The 19,955-nt window shown below is 51.5% G+C and overlaps 7 protein-coding genes across 7 annotated transcripts; 5 read left to right on the plus strand and 2 right to left on the minus strand.

Annotated features, from left to right (window-relative positions):
* Positions 1 to 2,172: 2,172 nt before the first annotated feature.
* BBA_08657 (short chain dehydrogenase) lies at positions 2,173 to 3,114 on the plus strand (the record flags this gene model as incomplete). The annotated part of the gene is made up of 2 exons (XM_008603754.1): positions 2,173 to 2,338; positions 2,408 to 3,114. The coding sequence occupies 2 exons, from the start codon at positions 2,173 to 2,175 to the stop codon at positions 3,112 to 3,114; spliced, it is 873 nt and encodes a 290-aa protein (XP_008601976.1).
* Positions 3,115 to 3,299: 185 nt separating this feature from the next.
* BBA_08658 (mannose phospho-dolichol synthase) lies at positions 3,300 to 4,102 on the minus strand (the record flags this gene model as incomplete). The annotated part of the gene is made up of 2 exons (XM_008603755.1): positions 3,300 to 3,918; positions 3,993 to 4,102. 2 exons carry the CDS (start codon positions 4,100 to 4,102, stop codon positions 3,300 to 3,302), a joined length of 729 nt encoding a protein of 242 aa, XP_008601977.1.
* Positions 4,103 to 5,795: 1,693 nt separating this feature from the next.
* Positions 5,796 to 8,268, minus strand: BBA_08659 (nucleoside-diphosphate-sugar epimerase, putative; the record flags this gene model as incomplete). The annotated part of the gene is made up of 7 exons (XM_008603756.1): positions 5,796 to 5,899; positions 5,987 to 6,060; positions 6,109 to 6,233; positions 7,041 to 7,152; positions 7,331 to 7,494; positions 7,634 to 7,961; positions 8,015 to 8,268. The coding sequence occupies 7 exons, from the start codon at positions 8,266 to 8,268 to the stop codon at positions 5,796 to 5,798; spliced, it is 1,161 nt and encodes a 386-aa protein (XP_008601978.1).
* Positions 8,269 to 9,953: 1,685 nt separating this feature from the next.
* Positions 9,954 to 11,554, plus strand: BBA_08660 (FAD linked oxidase domain-containing protein; the record flags this gene model as incomplete). Its single annotated transcript, XM_008603757.1, has 3 exons — positions 9,954 to 10,994; positions 11,057 to 11,323; positions 11,417 to 11,554. The coding sequence occupies 3 exons, from the start codon at positions 9,954 to 9,956 to the stop codon at positions 11,552 to 11,554; spliced, it is 1,446 nt and encodes a 481-aa protein (XP_008601979.1).
* A 1,318-nt stretch (positions 11,555 to 12,872) lies between these two features.
* Positions 12,873 to 14,084, plus strand: BBA_08661 (FMN-dependent dehydrogenase; the record flags this gene model as incomplete). Its single annotated transcript, XM_008603758.1, has 1 exon — positions 12,873 to 14,084. One exon carries the CDS (start codon positions 12,873 to 12,875, stop codon positions 14,082 to 14,084), a length of 1,212 nt encoding a protein of 403 aa, XP_008601980.1.
* A 1,509-nt stretch (positions 14,085 to 15,593) lies between these two features.
* Positions 15,594 to 17,299, plus strand: BBA_08662 (Cytochrome P450 CYP561D2P; the record flags this gene model as incomplete). Its single annotated transcript, XM_008603759.1, has 3 exons — positions 15,594 to 15,671; positions 15,748 to 16,860; positions 16,952 to 17,299. The coding sequence occupies 3 exons, from the start codon at positions 15,594 to 15,596 to the stop codon at positions 17,297 to 17,299; spliced, it is 1,539 nt and encodes a 512-aa protein (XP_008601981.1).
* Positions 17,300 to 17,594: 295 nt separating this feature from the next.
* On the plus strand, positions 17,595 to 18,861 carry BBA_08663 (uncharacterized protein; the record flags this gene model as incomplete). The annotated part of the gene is made up of 2 exons (XM_008603760.1): positions 17,595 to 18,094; positions 18,213 to 18,861. 2 exons carry the CDS (start codon positions 17,595 to 17,597, stop codon positions 18,859 to 18,861), a joined length of 1,149 nt encoding a protein of 382 aa, XP_008601982.1.
* Positions 18,862 to 19,955: the final 1,094 nt, after the last annotated feature.

Consider the following 19,955-nt stretch of genomic DNA (forward strand, 5'->3'; position numbering starts at 1 on the left):
GAAGGAATGCGCTGACATAATCCCCACGGGTACCCGTGAAATATTTTAGCCACGGGTACCCGTGGCCCTATTAGCTCCCCTGATGCACCGACTGACTGAGTCATCAACTTCGTAACCCCACTTACCTAGACTTGATCTCTTGCTCTGCCAATGCCTTTGCCTAATCCCTCCTTCCTATTTAATATTTCATGTGCAGCAGTCACGCACTACCTAAAAATGTGTTGTTTACTGTGCTTACTGGGAGGCTCGGCTTTTCACTCTTCCTTATCCTTTTCATTCATCTTTCTCTCTGCTCTGCTCTGCTCTGCCCCTGTGTCTACTGCTAACGTGAATAGGAACCGAATATTAAGGTGAAAACCTTAATAAAATAACGAAGAAAACATGGCTCTCGAAGTAGTAGAGCATGTTTACGCTTGCATAATGATCACGATCGCCCTTCTTGGGCTCGGGGTGGCCACCTTCTGGCGTTTTCTCCGCCGCCCGGCGTTCGAGGCCAGTGGCTGCCCCCACTGCTCGCATTGTCATCCCCCGGCCGCCTCTCACGCCTGGCTGTCCTGGCCCGCGTCGTGGCTGCAGCCATGCCGGCGAGTGGCCGTGGGCACGTTGTTCCGGTCCCTGTCTTGGCTGCAGCCCCTGCTACAATCATGGGCTTCTTTCTATTGCGACATCAACATGCTGGATTCTACCCAGTAATGCTAGTTTCGAAGCCTTGACAAGATCCTCGACAAAAAAATATCCATCTGCGGAAGAATGGGGCGCATGCTAGCCATATTGAGGGCACCATGTCAACCGACACATCGATCTAACAGATCAAGTCAACACTACCGTTCGCTCTTCATCTCCCGGTGAGTTCCTTATCAATGTCGGCAGTAGACAAAAGGCGGGCAGAGCAAGAGCAAAACAACTTCTCCTTCTTCTTCTCCTTCTTCTCCTTCTTCTTCCCTTCTTCTTCTATCTCTTCTACTACTACTAAGCACCGCTGTCGTAAGTTCCTATATGCTCAAAAAACTAGGCCTTATAGCTCTCTTTCTCCAGAATTGCTGATTGACTGATGATTCTACATCAGCTACTTCACAGCAAAAAATCCACACCGACAGGAACCTCCGCTGATTTCCGTCAACGCCGCTTTTGGGATGCGACAAGATCAAAATTTCTCATACCGACACAGATCCCAGTGACTGTAATCCCAAGTGTCTTGGAGGGCTTTCAGACTGCAGCGATTTGGGCTGATCCGGCTGCGCAGGACTGTGTTTTGATTAGAGAGACGTCAAAGGTTTTGGTTGTCAAAGAGTCATTACGATGAGTACTATTAAGGGGAGATTTTCTTTGAGTTTGGTCGTCAAAGAGTCATTGCAATGTGTACTATCAAGGGGAGATTTGCTATTATGACTAAGCTCTATTCTGCGCGATGATTTGGTAGTATCTCTACCAGCATCAATCTGTATGGTGCGACCAAAAATTCTTCCATTAATGATGAATCACTGATTTTGCGCAATGTCATGTCGTTATGATATAAGTCCAAAGCTCTGTAATCAGCGCCCAGATTGTGCTGTCAAAAGGCGACAACGGAAGGGAAAAGCCGGAGGTCGATTTGTGGATGCAACTTAGTGACACCGCTTGTCAAGAAGCTCCGAGATTGCGCCACCACTCTCCCTCCTTTGAATCGCGGTTTATCGCTCAATAGAACTCGTGTGGAAAGACTTTTGACCAATGTTCGCTCAATATAGTTCATTCCGAGTGGTGGAAGCTGCTTCCATGGAAACTCCGGTTTCTATCACCCTAACCCAGAACAGTAACGCCGTCCGTGACACCAGGAGCGTACCGTCGTACCCGACAAACACATTGAACCATAAGAAGGGGGAAGGATAATCAGAAAATTATAGTTTAATCTGTAAGATGATAAGTATAAGCAAACAAATCCCGCGATGCGAAACGGCCGACGGAGCGCATCACCACCTCCGCGGGCTTCGTCCCACCAGAACCTCGGCATCGATGGAGCTCGAGCCACTCGGCAGCAGGTTCTCGATCTCTCTCCCCACTTACCCCAGGCATTAAGAGCTCCTCGATATTTACCCCAGCTCCCCGCCTCTTGCACCACTTCTATATATACTGGATGTGTATCGAAGTCCCATCTATCGCGTCGCAGAGCATCAACTCAGAAAAATACCCACAATGTCGGACCGGATTGCGCAAATCACGAACCACCTCAACTACCCCAAGGGTCTCCTCGCCGGACAAGTCGCCATCGTCACCGGCAGCGGGCAGGGCATCGGTGCCGAAACTGCGCGTCTCTTTGCCAACGAGGGCGCCAAGGTCGTCGTCACCGACATTGATGCCAGTACGCGTCTCCCCTTTCCCCCTCTTCAGCCATCACCGCCAGACCGGTAAACTCACTCGTCACTTGCAGAGAAGAGCGCCGCCGTCGCCGACGCCATCAACAAGTCTGGCGGCCAGGCCATCAGCGTCCCCGGCGACGTCCTCGACAAGACCTACCTCCAAGTCCTCGTCGACCGCGCCGCTGCCTTTGGAAACGGCAAGATCCACATCATTGTCAACAATGCCGGCTACACCTGGGACGGCGTCATCCACAAAATGACGGACCAGCAGTGGGAGACGATTCTCGCCCTGCACGCCACCGCGCCTTTTAACCTAATCCGCCTCGCCGCGCCCTACTTTCGCGTCAAGGACGGCGAGCCGCGCTGCATCGTCAACATTTCGTCCACGTCGGGCGTCCACGGCAACGCCGGACAGATCAACTACGCGCTGGCCAAGGCTGGCGTCATAGGCTTCACCAAGACGATTGCGAAAGAATGGGGGCCGCAGTTTGGCGTGCGCGCCAACGCCGTCGCGTTTGGGCATATTGCGACGCGGCTGACGGCGGCCAAGGAGGAGGGCGCGTTCGTTGAGGGCCCCGACGGAAAAAAGATTGCGCTGGGCATCCCGAAGGCGCAAAAGGGAACGGGGTCCGGCGCAGCGCCGGCAAAGAGCGACATTCCGCTGGGAAGGCCGGGCACGGCGACAGAGGCGGCGGCGGCTATCCTGGCGGTGGCCAGTCCCTTGTTTTCGTACGTCACTGGCCAGACCATCATGGTGACGGGCGGCCGCAACATGTAAAACAGACACGAATAGACATGTAAAATACACAAATACGAGCTCAAAGAACCCACCGGGTTGGACATTTCATGTATTAATTGTAAGCGACACAGCCTGTGCCTGCCATTCCGCCGTTGAAAATATGTTACACGAGGGCATGCGTTGCATTTCTTCCCATTCTCCCTGCCATTACACAATCTTTTCATTTAAACCTTGAGCCACAGGCTCAGCACACCCTTGGCGTACTCGACAATCTCATCACCGCCGAGCTTGGACTCGCCGTACAGGCGGTCAACAAACGTAATCGGCACCTCCGCGACGGTGCAGCCCATGGCCTTGGCGCGCACCATCATCTCCATCTGGAACGTGTACCCTTTGCTCTCGGTGCTGGAAATGACCTTTTCGAGAACACTCTTCTTGTAAAGGCGAAACGACCCCGTGAGGTCGCTGACGCCCGGGCGCAGCACCGTGTCGGCAAACAGGTTGGCACCGCGGCTCACAAACTTGCGCCTGAGGTCCCAGCCAAACACGCCGCCGTTGCCCGCGTAGCGCGTGCCAGTCACGATGTCGTAGTTGGCCGTCTTCTGCAGCGCAATCATCTGCGGGATGAACTTTGGGTGGTGCGAAAAGTCGGCGTCCATGATGATGACAAAGTTGCCCGTCGTGAACTGGAGACCGTGCACGTACGCCGTGCCGAGGCCTAGCTTGCCCGCGCGCGGCTTGAGGACGACGTGCGGCGCGTACGCCTTGACGAGCTGGTTGGCCACCTGCTGCGTACCGTCGGGGGAGCCGTCGTCGACAATGATGAGCTCCCAGTCGAGCTTGCTGGGCGGGGTCAGCGGTGTGTTCTGTTCTTGTGGAGGGGGGGCGCGTGGCAGTGTGTTGTAGCGTCGACTTACGCATCGGTAAAGGTGCGATTCAGCAGCCAGGTGATGATGGGCAGGTTGCGGCGTTCATTGTAGGTCGGGAGAATGACCGAGTACTTGTTGCTGGTAGCCTTGGGAGCCATTGTGAAGTCGCGTCGTGGTGCTCGTAGGGACGTGGTCGAGGTGATTTCTGAGGATAACGAAGTCGGACGAGAAAAATTGTCGGAGAATCGCGCTAATTTATAGGAGTACAGGGAAAGAAATGTCGAAAAGAATGTGAACAAGTTGGGTGCTCGAATTGCCTGGAGAAGGAGATTCGTTCGTCGCGATACAGGAGCCACCTTCAGGACAGCTTGTCAAGGTGGGTGACTAAGCTGGAGTGACCCCTGAGAAATATGGGTGCGCACGTCCAAACACTGCTTCAAAATGAAACTAGACAATTCGAGGAATCAAGGCTCAAGAATCTAACTGACGCCGCGCTGTTGGTCTTTTATCGGCTTTATCGACCATGAAAGGGCCGGGTCGAGTGGTTGTGAACCCTTCATCACTGGATGGGCGCTGGCTATGCCCTGACAATGGCTTCTCAACCGCATCTCTGATCAACGTCAATAGCCAGTGCAACAATACTTCACCCGAGCACCAAAGAAATCGCTGCGATTCTTAGATGAATAGCATATTCGATATTCAAAGTAATCCCTGGACGTACGCCAGATGGAAGCACGAATCGTCCGTCTTCAAACAGACTGAGCAGATTTAATGCATTTTTCCGTCCCGTGTTCCCGCTGCATCTTTCAGATCGCTGTGCAACTGCTAGTCAAGCTCGGATTGTTGAACCTCGCCCTGATATCCAACGTCTCGATGATTTCGCAGGATCCAGCGCAAAATCAGAGTCGATATTATCCCTATTCTGCCAATCACTCGAGCCCTTCGGAATCACGGAGCGCCCCGCGTTGACCCCCCGCTCTGCTTGAACATTTGTTCGGTGGCGGATGGCACGCTGACATTGACGACCGTGGTGTGGTCGGATTGCTTCTTTTCGATGCTTAACAGGGCTGACACCGGAATCAGCACGGCTGCTTCTCAGACGCGGCGTAGAAACTCACGAGAGAAGTTTGGCAGGCTCAAAGATGTCGGTATTGGACACCAAGCTATCTAGCTTGCCCTATGCTCCACTCGCCACCGCGACGAAGCTCGTCGCCCGTCTTGAGGTCGGTGATGTCGCCTGCGAGTTCGTGCAGCTCGCCTGCAGTCTGACACGAGGTTTCTTGCTTTTCGATTTGGGCGGCAGCTTTCAAGAGAATTTCTGAGCTCACAGTCTCGAAGCAGATCGAATAGTTGACTGCAACTTTTGCGCCGCCTCAGGTATTCTACCCTGACGGCGCTACCGATGCCCCGGTGATGCAGGCGCATTGCCGCGTAGCAGTCCCCTGATTATATTTTGTTTCATTTTCGTGTCAACCGATGCCCGTTCTCGGGTGTTTCGCCTTGCCATCGTCTGATAGAAGCTTAAGTGGCCTGATAGAGCTCGACGGGTTGCCCGTTGGCACCCCCGCGATTGACTTATACCCAAAAGTTTCAGACTAAGCGCAGGTTCGCACTCTAAAACCAGGGATCGAGAAGGCCAATTTGTCGACGATGGGGAGACTCGTATTGCACCAAAGCCCGGGTTGGTATATTGCTGCTAAGATTCCGCCATTGCCGAGCCTGGAAATGCTCTGGACTTCAAGCCGTCAACGCCCTCGTTTCACTGACTTCCCCGCAAACCCCACACATTTGAATCTAGATAACTGAAGTCCTCGTCTCGGGGGCACTATTCCGCAGACTCGGCTAAAGGGACTAGCGAACGAGCGTCTCGAGCTGAGCATCGCTGTTGATCGGGGTTGCAGTAAACCTCAAGTACAGAGGGGTGAGAGGCCAAGTCCAAGCTGGGCTAAGAGCGGCTGAAAAATGTAGCTCAATTACAGGTCCTCTGCAGATGCGCTACAGAGGCTGCCTCGACAGAAGGCGCTCGAGAAGGATCTACACACTATTGCGGATGGGTGGCAGTGTTTGATCGTTGGGCAGCCGATCTAAAACGGGTCTCGAACCTGTGGGACGACATCTGAGACAACGTGGTGTAGGCGGGCAACACGAAGCTTCATAAACTTACACCAACACTGGAAGGACCGCATCGCGAAGTTTGAGGGCGCCGCGGCAGAGATCGTCACACTGCTCGAGGCAGTCCGCAAGACACTGGAGCATGGCGCGCAGCAGCAGACACCAGCCGAGAGTAGTCTATAAATCAACAGCCAGTCAATCAACAGCCAGTCAATCAACAGTCAGTCAATCAGCAGGCAGTCAATCAGCAGGCAGTTAATCAGCAGCCAGTCAATCAGCATCTCGTGCTTGGTTACTGACTAAACGGCTGTTAATTGATTGTCTTCCGGCCTGCCTTGAGTAAGGTGTCGATCTCTACAGTATCCGCCGCGCCGACCTCTTCTCTACTCCCAACCAGCAAACTCCCGCCCCCCTCCTCCTGTGCCAGCTCCTGTGGCTGTGCATGTGTCCGTGAACGGTTTTTGCTGCATGGCGGCAGGCGGCCGCCATGAAGAAGACGACGAACGTCGAGCTTGGCGTGCTCGATAACGCTCCCGCCTCCTCAGCTCCCACGCTCCCACCACCGGGCCGCACTCCCCCCAACCTCCTCCTATATAATCGGCCGCTTGAAGTTCGAGGAGGAGGCTACTTAATCAGCAGCTAGTTAATCAGCAGCTAGTTAATCAGCAGCTAGTTAATTAATGGCTGGTCTTAATCTACACCTAATCTTAATAAGTAGTTAATTAGTATTAACTAGCTATTAATTCCCTGGCTGTTGATTAACGGGCTGCTGGAGTACTATCTGTACCATCTGCAAAAGACCTGTAGCGCATCTGCAGTGCATCCTCACCGCCTTGGTGTCACGCCAAAAATCACAGACGCCTGTCTCTTGGCGTTCAATTTTGTCCCTTATATGTGACACTTGGCCTCTGGACTTGAGGTTTTACTACCTGCCCCCTTTGATTAAGCGTTTGGGGCTCAGCCGACAAAAATTGGAATACTTACTTCGTCTGCCGATACGCCCTTCGCCCACGAAACAGAGGTGTGCACTTTGAAGAAGACGACATCCTCTTTTAGGACAAAGACGCCACCGAGAAGAAACATCAGGCCGAATTTTCTACATTGAGCTATCGCAAGTCCGCCACAAAGGCGGCCGACTTGCTGCTACAAATTCGAAATACCTGCCCCATCTATTTCGCACAGGGAAGACGACAAGTGTATGGCAAAGAAAATATGAGTTGAAGAATAAAGCCATTGGTTGCCAAAAGGCTGTCTAGATCAAGCTGTCGACGTACTCCTGGAAGATCTGCTCGCAGTCAGAGTCAAACACGAGACTCAGCCTCTTGGCATCTTCAAAGTCCGAAATCTGTGGCCACTTCTTCAGCAACCTCTCGGCTTCGACATTGCGTTCCACCTTCAACAACGCCAGCTTCTCCTCGCCGCACACAGCGCAACCGCCCTGACCGTGCCGCTGACCGTCACGAATATTCCCGGCATGTACACGGCGCGGGTATGGGCCGGCATCGATCGCTCAGCGCCTCCGTGACGCGAACAAAATTCTCAGTCATGATGCGCGGGCTGCAAATGACTTGTCTGACCGAGTAGTCGTCAATCGGCATGACACATTCTTGTCCTGGCATTGGTTTGCGCACCATGCCGCTCAAGCAGGATGAAGCCGAGCGGCTGGGCGCCCCTGGGCGAACCGTCACCGTCGGCGATCGGACGCTAAAGGCGTCTAAAAGGCTGCGACGGTGAAGGTCATTGACGAATATTTCCATCATGAGCTTGTGCGTGCCGTATACTCCGACGGGAGTCGCTGGCGTGTCGTCAGTGATGGTTCCGTTTGTTGTGTATGGAGGTCCATATACGACTTGCGTCAGTCGCCGTTGTGTAGCCTCGAAACGGCTGTCAGAAGAGCCTGCGTCGCTTCAATGTTGACCTTTGTGGAGAGCGCAGGGTTCGTCTCGCATCCCACGCACATGATACTGTGAATAATGAAAATGGCATTCCAACTTGAATTAAGAGCGAGTAGTCGGGTGATTTCCTCTCCGACTGTGAGGTCGGCGCCGACGCAGATGCATCGCTCGTTGTCAGAGAATCCTGTCGGCGGCGACGGCGCCCTGAGGTCCGTCAATCCCACGCGGTTCGCGCTGTTCTCGAGTAGCTTGCTGGCCAGTATGGGCCCGAGAAAGCCTGCAGCGCCTGTAATGAGAATGTTGTTTGCAGCAGTCATTATATTGTCTGATCCAGAACATGGAAAATACTTTGCGGGATCGAGTCGATTGATGTAAAGATGGCGACAATGAAGCCTTTCACATGCTTACACTCCTGAATGCTGACGAACATGGCTTCAGTGTACAAGCAGCTTCGTCATGCTTGAACCTCGTCTCGAGCATCCAAAAATTTTGATATACATGTTGGGGAACTCGTAGAGTAACATAAACCCAGCGAGGTCGTCTCGTCTCGAGGCCCTCGATCCGTCGCGGGCGTTGGATACGCCGATTTATTAGGGATGAGTGGCTTGGAATGGTGGGACGTGCCAGCCTGCAGAGCTGAAAGGCGTATCATTTTGGAACTTTTGCCACATGCATCTTCCGACGCCCGGCGCAGATTTTTACATTTCTTGCTAGCGACGCATCGTCGTACACGAACAGGCTCTAATCTCATTATAAAAGTAGGGTTCACGCTACTATGACGGAGTTCATGTAACCTCTGCACTATGAAGAACCCAAAAGTGAATGAAATGGTATATAAATAGAACTACTAATGCTTGCGCAGGCACGAAGCGCATAAGTGCAGATTACGCACGACACACCGTGTGCTACACAGGCCAGTGTCTGCGAGAGAGAGCGAACGCGGTTTCCTATCTACAAATACAGATCTAACGTTAGCCCTCGAAGGTATATATTTCATCATGCCAGCAGAACACGTGTCTCTTTTATTCCATCAAAAGCCTCCGGCAAGTCCCTATCTTTTCAGGGTTCGGGGATACCGAGTCTCTGACTGCTAAGAATGCCGCGCAAGGCCTGTGACCCGACTACTGATTCAAATATGAAACTTCAACTCGCCCTTTGTCCTCAGCCATACAAACTCAATCTTATATAGCTCGGCGCAGTCGGCTACCGGTAAGGAGATGCCGAACCGCCACCAAACCATCATGAAGAGGTGGAGCGATCCTCTTGCTGTGTACCACTTATGGGCCGGCGGCCGAGGACGCCGGCGAGTTGTCCAGATCGCTACCAGTCGATTCCAAATATCAAATTCATGCCTGATGCGGAGATGTAAAGTTCATCATCTACGAGTAATGTTAACGGAGGCGTTTTCGCCCCTTCTTTTCGCTTTTTCCCTACCCCACCCCTTGTGGGTAAATCTCGTCTGTGTCAAGATAAGCGAAGTGGAGGCTGTTCAGCCTTTATAGTAATCCATCCGTCAAAGCGCCTTGAGAGATGGCGAGCATCTTGACATCATCTCCGGGGGGGTGGTGGGTGATGGGGAAAAACCGATTCGGGCCCGTGGAAACCGGACCTATCTGGACGAGCGGCGGTTCTTGATATAGGTCGAATCATAGTATTGGAGCGAAGCGAAGCGCTAAAGAACCCGTTAACGGATCAAGCACTAAATAATCCGTTAACCGATCGAAAACTTTAAACGATAGCGGGACAGGGATGAGTGTGGTGGAGAGCATCCTGCGGCCAACTGTTCAAACACTTGTTTCGACACTTCGGCAGTCGGTAGTCGGCAGTCGGCAGTCAGCAGTCAGCAGTCGGCAGTCAGCGCAGGCCGTTATTGTTCCATCAAATATAGAGGAGAGTGGCCTATATATATGAGCTATCACATCTCTTGGCGATGACTGTTTGTACAACTTGTCTTTAACAAACCTCATCAATTTAATTACAACTTGCCCCTTGATTATCCACTATGCCTACCCACGAATGTTATCGAAAATACTCGGAGAAGATTCTCTATCCCGGTACCCCGGACTACGAGACATGCAGACGCAACAATCCTAGTGGAGATGCTCCTGATGCATACCCTGCAGAAATCCACGTGGTTCATGATGCGGAAGACATTGTGTTTGCACTGAAGCGGGCAAACGAGTTGAAGAAAGATGTTGGTGTTCGATCAGGCGGCCATACCCTGACCAACGGAGCCATCTTTACGGGCATTCTCATCGATACCACTCACCTCAACCGAAGCGTGCAATACGATTCAGAAACCCATGGCATCACCTTTGGCCCTTCGGTGCGGGTTCAGGAATTGGCGGAAAAGCTGCGGGAAGTCAATCGTTTCTACCCTCACGGCCACTGTCCCACCGTCGCGGCGGCTGGCTTCCACCTCGGTGCCGGGCAGGGCGTAGGCATGCGAGGCTGGGGCCCGACTTATCGCGACTGGGTCACCCAACTGGAAATCGTCGTGGCCGACGGCCGCATTGTAATTGCCAGCGCCGAGGAAAACGCCGACCTTTTCTGGGCGGCAAGAGGAGGCGGTCCTGCCTTTTTCGGTGTCATTACGAAATTTTGGGGAAAAACGATTCCTCGAACAAAATGGTGGGGTCAGCATCTTATTTTCGAGCTGGGCAACAACTACAAACCTCTGGTGAAGTGGTTTGTTGAGCGGTCCAAGGAGACGCCGAGAATGGGAACTGAACTCAACGCTGCCATCTTATACCCGGAAAAGGCAAAGGCGCAGAGTCTTCCAGACAAGCCGCCCGCAGAGTCGAGCCTCAAATTCCTCGTCACCAATATTGCCATTGCTGATACCGAGAGCAAAGCGAAAGAAATGCTCGCCGCTTATGAAGAGATTCCGACTGAACTCAGGTCGTCCGTACTGGAGTCTTCCTGGAAGGAAGTGACCTTGGAGAAGATGTGGGAGGAACAAAACATGCTGTGGAATAGCGAAAGCAGTGAGCATTGGCGGTTTCAGAGCCTTTGCACGGACAGCTCGGTGGATTTGGACAAGGTAAGCCCTCTAGATCCCCCCCCCGGCCCCCCCGGGAGTGTCTGATCTGACTGAGTATCAAGTTGCTCGATGCTGCGGAACCAATTCAGACGGACATTCCCACGCTCAGATCGGTTTCCCTTCTCGTCATCCCCAGCTGGGAGCCGGACGAGGCAGCTTGCGCATATAGCGTGCCGATTGAGCTGTACTTTTGTGCATTCGCGGGTTGGGCGGACCCAAGCCTGACACCCTCGATGAAGGAGCACTGGCAATCTCGATACAAGAAGTTGTTGCCGTACTCGTCCGGCACGTTTGCCGCAGACTACGACGTGACTTCTGATGAGGCAAATGTAAGCAAATCAAAACCAGATTCCCCCCCTCCTCCCCCGACTCATGGCACCATGATCTGGATTCAAAGTTTCTGACAGCCACACTTCTCACAGTCGACACCATTATCCAACACGGCTCTGGCACGATTCATGGATATTGGTAAGAAATGGGACCCGCAGCAGTTGTTTCCGATGAGGAACAAGTATGTCTTGACTTCTGAGAAGATGAAGAAGCTATGGCAGAAGTCTTGAAATGTTTTGGGAAAATTGTGATTTCGTTTGTTTCGTTTTAGACTATTGATATTTGCAAAAAGAACGGTGAGATTGTCATTATAAGATGGCGGAAATGAGTCTTGTCCAAGTTATACGCGGCTAGTCTAGCTATAAGCCTTCAAACACTCCGCTCTAAGAACCAGTTTTTTTCAATTTATCTTTTACTGTATTTAGCTCTTTTCATCGAGCCTTTACAATCTTGTACCTTGTCCAGCGCCCCTGGGACATGCCGTCGCCCGACCACAAATGTAGGGGCCGCCTGGACATTGGGACCCAATAGGTGCAGCCCCATACACAAGCGGCCAATACATACCATCAAACCAAAGGCCAATCAACACTGTCACCGACGTTGTTATCATGAGCCGGCCGCTTCGTGCTGTTGAAGCAGAAAAATTGTATGTTTTTTTTTATCTAGTACCGCCTCTGATCGATTTTGATAACCATTCGTGGCAGATACAAATCCATACTTGGGTATGCAGAAGCGCAAAGGCAAGACGACAACCGCTTCAACAACTCCGGGCGGAGCTCAAAGTTAGGGATTGACGTATTTAGCACAGGCTTGCAAACAAATGAATAAATTCAAGTTTGGGGTTGGATCTGAGTTGCATGGATTATAGAAACTTTTAATCTGATTTATTTGAATCAAGGCTCTTCCAGATTTAATTTGTTTATCCCATTTGAATAATTCCACGCCTTTCCCACGACCATGTGCACTGCGCCGCCCCGATGAAGTCCGCCTTCAGCCTTTAAATTTAATGCGCTGCAGTTTCTGGCCCCAAAGCATCGCGCTATCACACTCTGCATATTAAACCATTTGTTCATTGAACAGGCAAGCCGCTTACGCGGAGACTGTGGCGTCGAGTCTTTTGGAATGTCGGATCAAACGCCCCGAAGTCCTAGAGAAAAAACTCTGAAAGTTTTATTCGATAGACGGTTGAGTCACTTTTCGTTTTTCGTCTGAACAGTAATCAGCATGAACAGTAGTTTAAAGTTCTGCCCTCTTCACTAGTGCCCGCGGACTTGGAACAACGTTGCGACAAGTTGGTGATTGGTGGCCGAGGCCCGAGGCTAGGATTTGCTAGTTGGTCCTCTTCTGTAACTGTCATAGAAGAGAGTAATCAGGCCCGAGCGCACCAACTGGCATGTACAAAATGTTGTGCCTTGCCTCGCGATTGCAGAGTAAACATCTCCAATATACTTGAGAGAAAATAATTCCACGTTGCATTTTCGTTGTCGCCAAGGCAGTTGGCAACGTTTCACCAATACACCGGATCATCCAGCAAGTCCCGTAGTAATAATGGCTCATCGCGAAACCGCCGAGCGCTCAAAGCCAGTGTTGGCCAACGACGTGCAACACCCAGCAGAGTTTCAAAACCACATTTATGCGAATGGTGCGAGAGGCGAGCTTTCTGAGCTCCCATTCACCTTTGCCGAACTCGAGAAACGCGCCCAGTCCACTTTGGATCCAGGAATGTTTGGATATGTTGCGGGCGGCTCAGGAGACGAACACACGCAAAACGCCAACGTGTCTGCCATGTTAAAGTACGGCTTCGTGCCGCGGATGCTCAAGGATCGATCCGCCAGAGACATGTCGACCGAGTTTCTCGGACGACGATTTGCGACGCCGACATTTCTCTGTCCCGTTGGCGTCCTGGGAGCGGTGCACAAGGACGGCGACTTGTGCACGGCATCGGCGGCAAAGGAACTCGACATGATGGCAATGTACTCGACTCTCTCCGAAGCAACCATGGAAGAGGTGGCAGCAGCACGCGGGAGCTCCTTTGGCGTATTTCAGCTGTACCCTCCCGCTGACCGCACCCTCACGGCAAACTTTGTCAAGCGCGCTGAAAAGGCCGGCTTTGACGCGCTCGCCATCACCCTGGACACGGGCATCCTCGGCTGGCGGCCGCGGGACCTGGCGCACGGCTACATTCCTTTCCTCAAGGGCCACTGCCTCGCAAACTACACGTCGGATCCGCGCTTCCTCGAGATGGTGGGCGTTTCCTCCGCCGACGAGCTCACCCCGCAGCACGCGGGTGCCTGGCTCACCCGCATCTTCACCAACCTCGCGTTCACGTGGGAGGATGTCGCGTGGATACGCGGCCTGACCACGCTGCCCATTATACTAAAGGGCATCTGCCATCCGCGCGATGCGGAAAAGGCGCGCGAGTATGGCGTGAATGCCATTGCCTACTCCAACCACGGCGGACGGCAAGCAAACGGCGGCGTCGCCGCCATTGACGGCCTCGCTGCCGTGGTCGAGGCTGCCGGTCCGCTGCCCGTCATCTTCGACTCTGGCGTGCGCAACGGCGTGGATATTCTGCGAGCCATTGCCCTGGGCGCGACAATGGTGGGCGTCGGCCGGCCGTATGTGTATGGTTTGGCGATTGGTGGACAGCGCGGGGTAGAGCATGTGATGCGCTCGTTGCATGCCGAAGCAGATCTCAACATGGCGGTCAATTGCTATCTCGGGCTGCAAGACTTGGAGGTTACGCGCGTCGTCGTGTAAAAAAAATCCGGGAAAAAGACGAGCACGCAAGATTGATGACGCGCACCTGTAACCGATGAGCCCTTAGGAAAGCTAACAGTGCTTTGACAAAAAAAAAAAAAAAAAAAAGAAAAAAAAATTCACCACAAGCGAACACGCTCGGGTGGCAAGCTGCCTTTTATTAGTTCCCTTCTTGTTGCAGTAACTTGATGAAGTAAAAGTAGGGTACGGATTTTTGTTTGCAAAAATTGCCACTGGTAAACAGTGCTCCTCATCGTGGCGAATGGCGTGGAAGAGAACTGGCTGGTCTGATATGAGAGTTTCGACAGATTTTTGTGAAATTATCTTTGACCGGCCTCATCGGGAGAATAGATGTGCAGAACCTGTGACAACTCGATTAGACACCAGAAAGAGCCATATACTCAACTCTCCAACATATTTTGGTACGGCCCGCTTTGCATAACTAGTACCTTGTTTGGGTCTACGGCCCGTCCGGAGACGGCCCATCCCGTGCGGATGTGCGATGCGCTGGCTATGTTGGCAAGGTCGATGCGAATGTGGATAAGGCATGAGTGGTCTCCGTTTCTTTTTTTCTTTGGCGCGTCTTCTATTTCTTGTCTGTGAGACTTGAACTCATACACCGGTGTCCTGGCGGTATCCGGGCGGGCTGCAGTTGTCATCTGGATTCCGCCACGCTCGCCCGGGACGTCGGTGCCTTTCTCCGCAATCCGCGGATGTATATTTGACTTATACGTCCCATGTCGCATGACCGTTGCACACCCGTCGTAAAAGACTGCTCGTTCAGACAAGTCTCCCCAAGCCCACCAATCACAGAATACATGTCCGCTGTACATCGGAGCCAAAGTGCCAAAGCCCGGCCGAGTACGGACGCTAGCAAAAGACCGGCGCCGAACTACTGGCTTAATGCGCAGTATGGTGGGAACAAAGCAAGAAACGAGGATAATTGTCCTCCATCATTGCATCAATGTTTGCATACAATGTAACCCTATATTGCGGAGTTGCACGCAACGTGCATATTTTTCGCTCTGTAAGTCAATGAAAATTGCGGAAAGTCCGCGGGTTATGTCCGCTGCTGACATCCATCGCGAGCGTAATGGGCTGAGGCATCCATATACTTGCGGGGGCAGGCATCTTCTCATCGAGGACCACATCGGGCTCGCACTACTCAAATATGACCGAGCCGAACCCGGGGAATTCAAGCTCCCATTGACTTGCATCAAAAATGGACACTATTTGCATCCGGCAAGGCATACGGGTTCCAATACGAGTGACTCTCCGCGAATTATGTCATGCCGCATCACTTTGTCCCCGGGTTTGCCTCCGCGGGCATTACTTCATGCCGGTCCGTCAGCTGGCAAAAGTGCCGGCATAGTTTGCAGGCAATTTGGTTCGATTGACCGATTGTCCGGACTTGAACTCATATAAGTATGTCTGCATGATCAGTGTGCTGCAATGACCTGCAAGCCTACTAGGTGAACAACTCAAACAACAAATTCAACTTGATTCAAAATGTACTCTGCACAGAACATCTCAAGCTGGGCTCACCAGCTAACGCTGCGAGATAAATTTGCTATTGTGGCTATTCCTGTAGGTTGTTCCCTTGTTTGACACATTGTCTGCAATAAACGTTCTAGTCTCACAATTCATCAATCTTCTTGCATAGGCACTGGTGTACATTTTCCTCCTTGTCGTCTACCGCATCTGGTTCCATCCGCTGTCCAAGTATCCCGGACCCAAGCTACAGGCCGCCTGGTATCTTCCTCACATCTACCACAACTACGTTGTCGGCAACGGCCATTTACGCGCCACGCGCCTGCACGCCCAGTACGGCCCGATTGTCCGCATCGGCCCCAATCACCTCGCGGTGGACGGCTCCATCGGATGGCGCGACATTTACGGCCACAAGACGGGCAAGCAAGAGTTTGACAAGTTCTTCACGCCCTTTCCAAACGCCGAGTCCAGCCTCATCATTGCCCCAAAGGACACGCACAGGCGCATCCGCCGGCAGCTTGCCCACGCCTTTAGCGATGGCGCGCTCGCCGAGCAGGAAACAGTCGTCACGCAGTACGTCGACCTCCTCATCGACCGCCTCACGGAGCGCTGCGGAAAGACTGTCAATATCGTCAAGTGGTTCAACTTCACCTCGTTTGACATTATCGGCGAGCTTGCGTACTCGGACTCCTTTCACAGCCTCGAAAGCAACGGCTACCATCCATGGGTCCTGTCCATTTTCAGTCTGATCAAGAGCGCCGCCCTCCGAAGCTTTCTCTACAACTACCGTCTGTTATACTACATTGTCGAGTCTCTTCCCGTGTCCATCTCGCCGGTTGGAGCTTTTACCACGATTCGCGGCTATGCCAGCGAGAAAGCGGTCGAGCGCCTGGGCGAGAGTGAAAAGGCCCGCCAAGACCAGGGTCACAAGGATTTCATGAGCTACATGCTCCGCGACAATAGAGATGGAAACCGAGGCATGAGCGACGTTGAAATTGTCAGCACCACGCCGACGATTATTATTGCAGGGAGCGAGACGACAGCCACTACACTAGCAGGACTCGTCTTCAATCTCAAACACAACCCAGAGGCGCATCAAGCATTGCTGGATGAAATCCGCGGCACATTTGCTACTGAGGAGGAAATTAACATGAAGAGCGCTGCCAAGCTTCAGTATCTCCAGGCTTGCCTGCATGAAACTCTCCGCGTCTACCCGCCGGTCCCCGAAACGACACCGCGTCACTCACCCGGCGCTCTGATAAACGGCGACTACATTCCCAAGGGGGTAAGTAACACCCGGGGCGCAAGGTGTTCGGAAGAGAGAAGATTTTTAAGAAGACTGGCTGCTAACTCAACTCTACTCAACTCAAAACCAGACGCGGCTTTCCGTCTACCAATGGGCCACGTATCGCAACCCAAACAACTTTACCGATCCCGACCTGTACCGCCCCCAGCGATGGCTGCCCGCCACGCACCCGCTGTACGATGAACGGTACAAGAACGACAACAAGGACGTCTTTAAGCCTTTTAGCTTTGGGGCGCGCGACTGCATCGGTAAGAATCTGGCCATGAACGAGCTGCGTCTCATTGCGAGCCGTCTGCTCCATCGCTTCGACTATGAGCTGGCGCCCGGCCAGGACGACTGGATGGCATCGCAGCGGGCGTTTCTGCTGTGGGAAAAGGGAGACTTGCATGTTACTTTAAATAGAAGGACTTTAAAATAGTAGGTTAATCCTACTGCACCCTTCCGTTAGACGTATCTTTTCCCGTCTCTTTGCATGCCGCTAAAATTCAAGGCCATCTGATTCAAGCCACCAAATTTAATTGGTACGCGCTCTCCCAACATGCATGTTGCGTTGCGTTGCGTTGCGTTGCGCCCTGCGCCGGGGTGCTTTAAAAGTGCCATGCTTGTTGGATCACACGGGCTTGCTGGGGAGGGGTTCGGCCCAACAAGGCTTTTTTGTTTGCCCTTTTCAAAACTTTACATCTTCCCATACGTACAAGAGAAATCAGAACAAGATGCAGACTGGAATGGCTACTATCGTGCATGATTCGACAGGCGACGACGACTCATTGCCGACTCGAGTTGCAAAACGAGACTCGGCAAACCCAACCGTCAACCTCGGACCGCTGACTTCGACATTTACACCGCCGCTGAGCTGCACTTCCTTGACGCTTTCTTCCTCCTTTACATTGCGAAACCACATGGACCGCATCGTCTTCAACTATGGCCGTAGGTGCTTGGGAGTCGTCGAGGCTACGCCCAAAGTCGACGAGCCCTGCTACCCGCCGCGTTATGGTGCCGCATTCGAGAGGCTCCAGAGGCTGACGAGAAACAATGTGTATCCCGTGTTTTCGCCAGCTTCCATTTGCCCGTCTGGATATACTTCGGCGTGCGGATTCACGTCATCAAACGCGACAATAGCCATTGCCTCGGCGGAAAACGTCGTCAACGAGTTTGAGATGATGATGAATACACTGCTTGAGGAGACACAGACGGCAATAGCTTGTTGCCCTAGGTAAGAACGGCAGTCTGAGTTTTTTTTTTTTTTTTCTTTGTTGGCTCAGTGAGCCGGGCGCAAATATTTCGAAGCGATTATTGCTAACAAAGCCCATTGGCTTTTTTTTTTCCTGCAGCGCTTATGGATGTTACGCGCTTGGCCCATACAAGTGCATTTACAGACCTTCTGCTGGAGAGTCTCTGACTGGAGACTGGGCCAATAATTGCAGGTACCATTCAACCCCGTCTATATCCAGCATTGCCGCTTCCACGAGCACGACCATGTATGTCGAGGCGCCTGCCGTCGTGCTCGTCCGAGATTTACCAAACGCTGGCTCCAAGACTGGTACACCGTCTGCTGCAGATCCCACGACTACGACAAGTCCCGGCGCCGGAAGTGGTTCCCAAAGCGGTCTATCCACTGGTGTCAAAGCTGCAATTGGAGTCTGCGTTCCTCTGTTTGTCATTTCCGCAGGCTTACTCGTATTCGCATTTATGCGCCGGCGATCGCGGCGCCGCGCCACGCAAGATTCTGTCGAGACCAACAACACGGCAGCACCGACTGCCGATTTCCCCCCTACTTTTGAAAAGATTGAAATGGACGGTTCAGAGCCTCGACAATCCACCGTTCTAAAGTCTCCGTCCGGAGTTGTGTCGCTGCTTTCCGATCGATCTGCAACAACGAGTCCAGGCGCGGGCACACAAATGTCGACCGAGTTGTATGGATCAATGCCGGCGCCTCGCCTGCACGAAGATATCATGGAGCTGCCGGCAGAGAATGAATAGAAGAGGTTACGTGTACTAAGGTAGGTCCCGCTTGTAAATTAGTATTATAATAGTAGATAGTAAGAGAAATAAGTTAAGGAAGCTAAGGTTTAGGGGACTAACGAATTTATAACTTAGTATATTTATAGTAGGGGTTAAGGGTTATAGGAGTGAACTTTAATAATATATTATAACCCCTATCTAGTAGAGCCCTATTAGATACTGGCAGGCTAGCCCGGCGTATTACAGGGACAGGGACATAGGGCTAGCAGAACTGAGCAGATGGGCTTCGAAACAGCGCTGAGCCGGCTACGCTTCGCGCAAGCCGGCGCTCAATATAGTCCATCGAGACATCCTCAGGCATAGGAATAACTTCACAGTCTACTTCACGGTCTTTATATCGCTCTTAGATCTAGAGGAGTTTATACTTATAGTCCTATCTCTAGCTCTTTGCCTTATAAGATAGGACTTAGGACTATAGTAAATTAAGAAAACGCTACTTCTTAGTAAGATTAAAGATAACTATACCTATATAAGCTATACTAGTAAGAAGATTATAATACTTATATAGCTTTTTCTACCTAAGTTTAATAAATACTTTTAATAATTTCTAAGTTTTACTATCTAGCTCCTTAAAAATAGTGGTTTTAATATCTTTCTACTTAGTCTCTAGATCCTTAATTTCTTTATAAATAATTCCCTTAATTATACTTTCTAGGTAGTCTAGTAAAATCTTAATAATAAGAAAGTACTTATTAAAGCTACTATAGATAGATCTAGTGCCTAGTATACTACTACCTTAAAGCTATTTTATAGTAACCTTAGAGGGCTTTAAAAGCTTAACGAGGATCTTAGTAACCTTCTAATTATAAGGACTTAGCTAGTACTTAAGAACTACTAGCTTTATTCTCTTACTACTACTCTTACTCTCCTAATAATACTAAACATTATTAAAGAAGGTATTAAGTACTAGATAGGTATAAGGGTGCTCTTTATTATATACTTATTGAAGTCTTACCTAGTAGTATTATTAAATACCTAATAGAATATTAATAATTTACTAGATTCTTTATAACGTAGTTAATAAATAAGTAGTATAGATAAGTAAGTAGTAT

This window comes from Beauveria bassiana, assembly GCF_000280675.1.
Source record: "Beauveria bassiana ARSEF 2860 unplaced genomic scaffold BBA_S00037, whole genome shotgun sequence".
Taxonomy (NCBI): domain Eukaryota; kingdom Fungi; phylum Ascomycota; class Sordariomycetes; order Hypocreales; family Cordycipitaceae; genus Beauveria; species Beauveria bassiana.